The 6,628-nt window shown below is 44.7% G+C and overlaps 1 protein-coding gene across 1 annotated transcript; it reads left to right on the top strand.

The window, feature by feature from the left end:
* The first annotated feature begins 2,458 nt into the window (after positions 1-2,458).
* LOC129073200 (isocitrate dehydrogenase [NADP] cytoplasmic-like) lies at positions 2,459-5,625 on the top strand. Its single transcript, XM_054576896.1, is given in 2 exon segments — positions 2,459-2,539; positions 3,640-5,625. Coding segments are annotated over 2 exon segments (1,287 nt in total). The 3' UTR covers positions 4,846-5,625.
* Positions 5,626-6,628: the final 1,003 nt, after the last annotated feature.

Genomic DNA, 6,628 nt, shown 5'->3' with positions numbered 1-6,628 from the left:
GTGCCAGAGGGACATTGAAATGGCCAGTTGGATCCCCCTGAGAAGAGCAAGGTCTGAACCAAAGCGGGGATCTCCAGCCTACAGCACCAGAGCCCAAAAGGTACACAGATAACAGCCAGCTGTGAGAAGCAGCAGGGTTGCTCTTGGCCATAGATGGGTGGCTGGAGATGCAAGGAGCCATCTAAAAGGCCAACGCAAAAATTTGTAGTGGCAGCCACTTCCCCTGGGCTCCGGCAGAGGTGGGGGCAGAGTGGGCTGGAGCCGCCTGAGGAGACTGGAAAGGGAAGTTTTGGGGAAAGAACTGAGGGGGTAGATGAGGGGATCCTGGTGCTGACTCACCTTCCATTCACAGCTGCCATCTTGCTCCAGCAGACTACTTCCCCGAGCAGCAGCAGTGTGAAGGCCCTGCCCCGAGGAGGCTTAGCCCTGCCGGTTTTGGGCAAACCTGACTGCTGAGTACAGAGCAGCAGTCACAGATATTAGATCCTTGGCTGAAGGAGACGAAGAGTGGTCTAGAGACACTTGAGGAGAGACTGGTTACAGAGGCATTGGAGAGAGAACTGAGGGAGTAGCTGGGGGTATCCCAGTGCTGATTCCTCCACCATATGGCAGCAGTCATCTTGCTCAGGCAGACCACTCCCCCGCAAGTGGCAGCAGTGTGAAAGGACACAATAGGCCTGCCCACAGGAAGGATTCTGCCCCACCTAGACTGCTGAGTGACTAGATTACCCACTAGAAGAGACTGACACAGACAGTGGATTCCTGGAAGTTTCTTAAAGACTGCCTAAGGTCGGACTGGGTCAACAGCTGACAGCAACAGAGGCAGATCCAGAAAGGAAAACAAAACAAAACAAAACAACAAACAGTCTCCTACCATAAAGTTCACACCACAAAGTCAGGAAATCAAGAGATCAATTTAAGAAGCAGAAGAAAAAAAGAGAGTCTCACAAAACATGGGAAGGAAAAGAAACACCCCCCAATCGAAGTGAAAGGAGGAATCTCCGCAAAGGGAACTAAATGAAATAAAGGCAAGTAAACTATCAAATATTGAGATCAAAACAACGGTTCTAAGGAAGCTCAGTGAGCTCAAAGAGAACGAACAAAAACTACAAGGGAACTATGAGGAACATATTGCAAACTGTATCAACATGAAAAAAGACATAGAAACTATCAATAAGAGGAAATGAAGGCTACAACTTCTGAACTGAAGAACACACTAGAAGGAATCAAAAGCAGGCTTGATGAAGCAGAGGATCGAATCAGCGAGCTGGAGGACAAGGTAGAAAAAAGGTCCTGGAAGAGCAAGAAAATGAAAAAAGACTCAAAAAGAATGAAGAGGTGTTGAAAGAAATGCAGGACAACCTGAAAAGTAATAATATCCATATAATAAGGATACCAGAAGAAGAGGATGAGGAAGGGATAGAGAACCTGTTTGAAGAAATGATGATGGCAAATTTCCCTAAATGGAGAGAAAAAGTCATACAAGTCCAAGAAGCACAGAGGGTCTCATTCAAGAGGAACCCAATGAGTCCTGCTCCAAAGTGTATCATAATTAAAATGGCAAATAACAGGGGGAAAAAGATGGTGGAGGAGTGAATGGGAGTCACGCTGACCTCCTCCCAAGACCAAACTGGAATTGAGACTAAATAGTGGAGAAATCACCTGGAAAACAATGGAACAATAGAAGGAGAGGAGCCTTGGAGCTGTGGACAGGCAGGGGAATCAACTTTCACACATCCCAAGGGGTGAGAAGTGTGGTGGAGACTCGAGAGGGTGGGTTGGGCGCCCACGGGAACCAGCAACAGAGGGACGGTGAAATGGCCATTTGGATCCCCCTGAGAAGAACAGGGTCTGAATCATAAACAGGGACCCCTAGACTACAGTAGCTGAAACCAGAAAAACACACATACAAAATGCAACCCCAAAAAGCTTAGGGGCACTCTCTGCCAGAGACAGGCGCCTGGAGATTCAAAGACACATTTAAAGGGCCAACGCAAAAATTTGCAGTGGCAGCTGCCTTCCTTGATCTCCGGGTAGAGGCGGCAGCTGAGTGGGCTGGTGCCTCAGGTAAGATTGGTGAGGAAAACTTTGTGTAGAGAACAGAGACGGTGGCCAGTGGAGCCCCAGTGATAACTCATCTCCCATTCTTCAGCTTCCATCTCCCTCAGGCATAAGTGAATCAATAAACCTGCCTTTTGCGCGCTCTGCACACAGCTTGTGTGCATGTGGGCTGGGGGCTGAGTGCAGACTGGCTAGAAGAAATAGAGGATCCCTGGCTAAAAGGGTCACAGAGCTGCCCAGAGACACTCAAGGAGAGACTGGAAATGGAGACATTGGGAAAAGAACTGGAGGAGTGGCCCGAGAGTCCCATAGCTGACTCCTTCCCCTTTCTGAAGTCTGCATTTTGCACCAGGAGGCCATGCCCCCAAAGAGCCGAAATCTGGAAAGCACACAATAGATGGCCCTAGACAGCCCAGTGCCCGGACGCTCACCAGTGGCTGGCGGGTGCACGCACGTGGGCCAGAGCCAGGACAGCATGGTGGGTGCCTGCGCAGGGGCTGGAGACAGGGCTGGCCTGGCAAGGCTTGAGTGGGCCAGTGTGCGAGTGCAGAGCAGCCCACAGAAATAGTGGATCCCTGGCTCAGGGGGTCACAGAGCTGCCCAGAGACCCTAGAGGAGAGACTGGAGACAGAGGCATTGGGGAGTTCCAGTGCTGACTCTTCCCCTGTCCACAATCCCTATCTTGATCAAGCAGACTACTCTCCTGAGTGACAGCAATCTATAAGGGCACGATAGTCCCGACATCAGGTGGCACTGCCCTACCCTGTGGTGCCTAAGCTTGACAGATGAGGACAGAGTGACCAGATTGACAATCACAGGAGACAGTCACAGACAGTACATACCTGGAAGACTCAAACAAATGGCCCAAGGTCAGATAGGGTCAACAACTGACATCATCAGAGGCAGACCCAGAAAGAAAAAGCAAATAAATAAATAAATAAATAAATAAATAAATAAATAAATAAATAAAAAGACTTGCCTACTACCATAGAAGTCTAATCCACAAACTCAGGGAATCTAGATGGATCGACTGAAGCAGAAGCAAAATACTGATGATCATCATAATAATAATAGACTCTCACAAAAATGGGAAGAAAAAGAAGTTCCCCCCAAATGAGAGGAAAGGAGGAATCTCCACAGAGAGAGCTAAATGAAATAGAGGCAAGGCAACTAACAGATATTGAATTCAAAACAATGGTTCTAAGGAAGCTCAATGAGCTCAGACAGCTCAAAGAGAACTACGAGAAACTGCAGAGAAACTATCAGGATCTTACAACAAACTATATCAACCTGGAAAAGGACATAGAAACTATCAAGAAGACACAAGAGGATATGAAGAATACCATTTCTGAATTGAAGAACACAGTAGAAGGAATCAAGAGCAGGCTAGATGAAGCCAAGGATCGAATCAGCGAAATGGAGGATAAGGTTGGAAAAAACTCCCAGAAAGAACAAGAAATGGAAAAAAGACTCAAAGAGAATGAAGAGGCATTTAGGGAATTGCAGGACAACCTGAAAAGCAATGATATCCGCATAATAGGGATATTAGAAGGAGAAGAAGAGGAGCAAGGGATATAGAACCTCTTTGAAATGACACGAATCATTTGGGAGTTGATTAAAGAAAAACTCATTTTTCCCTATGTGGAATTGAACCTTCACAGGTATGATTTAGGCATAGAGAATCGTGACGCCACCAATGACCAGGTCACCAAGGATGCTGCAGAAGCAATAAAGAAGTACAACGTTGGTATCAAGTGTGCTACCATCACCCCTGATGAGAAGAGGGTTGAGGAGTTCAAGCTGAAACAAAAGTGGAAGTCGCCAAATGGTACCATCCGAAATATTCTGGGTGGTACTGTCTTCAGGGAAGCTATTATCTGCAAAAATATACCCCGGCTTGTGAGCGGCTGGGTAAAACGCATCATCATAGGTCGTCATGCTTATGGGGATCAATACAGAGCAACTGATTTTGTTGTTCCTGGGCCTGGGATAATAGAGATGACCTACATGCCAAGTGATGGATCTCCAAAAAAGACGTACCTGGTACATAACTTTGAAGAAGGTGGTGGTGTTGCCATGGGGATGTACAACGAAGACAAGTCAATCCAAGATTTTGCACACAGTTCGTTCCAGATGGCCCTGTCTAAAAGTTGGCCTTTGTATCTGAGCACCAAAAACACTATTCTGAAGAAATATGATGGGCGTTTTAAAGACATCTTTCAGGAGATATATGACAAGCAGTACAAATCCAAGTTTGAAGCCCAGAAGATCTGGTACGAGCATAGGCTCATCGATGACATGGTGGCCCAAGCTATGAAGTCAGAGGGGGGCTTCATCTGGGCCTGTAAAAATTACGACGGCGATGTCCAGTCAGACTCGGTGACCCAAGGTTATGGCTCTCTTGGCATGATGAGCAGCGTGCTGATTTGTCCCGACGGCAAGACGGTGGAAGCTGAGGCTGCCCTTGGGACTGTAACACGTCACTACTGCATGTACCAGAAGGGACAGGAGACCTCTACCAATCCTATTGCTTCCATTTTCACCTGAACCAGAGGGTTAGCCCACAGAGCGAAGCTTGATAACAATAAAGAGCTCAGCTTCTTTGCAAAGGCTTTGGAAGAAGTCTGTATTGAGACCATTGAGGCTGGCTTCATGACCAAGGACTTGGCTGCTTGTATTAAAGGTTTACCCAACATGCAGCGTTCTGACTACTTGAATACATTTGAGTTCATGGACAAACTTGGAGAAAATTTGAAGATAAAACTAGCTCAGGCCAAACTTTAAGGTCATTCCTTGACTTAACGGGGACAAATGTTTTTTGGTAACTAGGTCCACTGGTTTACATTTTTCTGTATAACACTCAAGGGAAGGGCAAAATCAATTTTGTAATTTGTTTGGAAGTCAGAGTTTATCTTTTCTATAAGTTTACAGCCTTTGTCTTATACATACAGGTACGCCACTTCAAAAATGTGGCCTGGGACTTTTTAAATTTAAATTTTATTTTCTACTAGTAGCTTAGGCATTACTTTAGTGCTGATTGATAATCACCGTCAATTTTTCCCATGTTCCGATCCAAATGACCAAAATGAAGAGTGCTGGAAGGGTAAACTACAGCTAGTTTTGGTCCCTAAAATTGTGTAAGATAGAAATTTACTGCCTTCCCCACTTCCCATGGCCTGGGCCATGGGTGCTGTGGGTGTAACGGGTGTCCCACCACGTGAGGTGCAGGTGTACCTTAAACTCGCACAGGAACTGGAATGAAGAACATGGATGTGACTAAAGACACTGCCATCATTTGTGTAAAGAGTTCTAACTGAATGTTTCGAAATGTTAAATATTTTTGAGGCCACTGGAGAGTTCGGAGTTCAGAATAAATACTACCTGGGGGTCCATCCTCTGTGTTTGTCTTCTACTTGCCTTCTGTGGTCTAAGTAGTGCAGTACCCCAAACAGCATATTTTATTCAAGTGCAATAATACAAGCTGCACCTTTTTTGGACTTCTGGCCTACTTTATTTCCTTTATAAAAATGTGATTTTTTTCAAAAGTTGATTTTAAACACTATTCTAGTCTGTTCTACATCTAAACTGTTAACTATAATTAAAATTAAGTATAAAAAAATAAAAAGTAATGATAGAAAATTTCCCCAATTTGTGGAGAGAAAAGTTCTCATGGATCCAGGAAGCACAGAGGGCCTGAATCAAGAGGGACCCAAGGAAGCCCACTCCAAGACACATCATCATTAAAATGGCAAATGTCAAAGACAAAGAGAGAATCCTCAAGGCAGCAAGGGAGAAGGAGAAAGTAACATACAAGGGAGCCCCAATATGGCTAAGAGCTAACTTCTCAACAGAAACACTACAAGCCAGAAGGGAATGGCAAGTAATGAAAAGCCAAGGGCCCACAACCAAGGCTGCTCTACCAGCAATGCCCTAAATTAAAATAGGAGGGGAAATTAGGAGTTTCCCAGACAAAAGAAGTCTAAAAGCACAGGTCTACACCAAACCAGTACTACAAGATATGCTAAAGGGACTGGTTTAAGAAGATGAAGAAAAACAGTGAGAAAGAGGAAAGACACAGGTACAAAGGGAAGAAAATTATGCAGGATAGCTGAATGGATAAGAAAGTATGACCCACACATATGCTGCTTACAAGAGACCCACATCAGAACAAAAGACCTACACAGACTGAAAGTAAAGGGATGGAAAAAAATATTCCAAGCAAATGGGCAAGAAAAGAAAGCAGGGGTAGCACTACTTATATCAGACAAAATAGATTTCAAAACAAAAGCCATAAAAAGAGACCGAGAGAGACATTTTATAATACTTAAAGGAATAATCCATCAAAAAGACATAAACATTGTGACTTGTATGCTCCCAACATAGGAGCAGCAAAATATATAAGGAAAATCTTGGACGACTTCAAAAAAGATATAGAGAGCAACACACTGATAGTAGGGGATTTTAACACCACACTGTCAAAAATGGACAGATCTTCCAAACAAAACATCATCAAGGATATTGTGGAGCTGAATGATGCACTGAATCAAATGGGCTTAACTGACATATA

This window comes from Pteronotus mesoamericanus, unplaced genomic scaffold, assembly GCF_021234165.1.
Source record: "Pteronotus mesoamericanus isolate MK-2021 breed Mesoamerican mustached bat unplaced genomic scaffold, CSHL_Meso_final contig_35, whole genome shotgun sequence".
In the NCBI taxonomy this organism is placed as follows: domain Eukaryota; kingdom Metazoa; phylum Chordata; class Mammalia; order Chiroptera; family Mormoopidae; genus Pteronotus; species Pteronotus mesoamericanus.
This window is presented reverse-complemented; position numbering and strand designations above follow the sequence as displayed.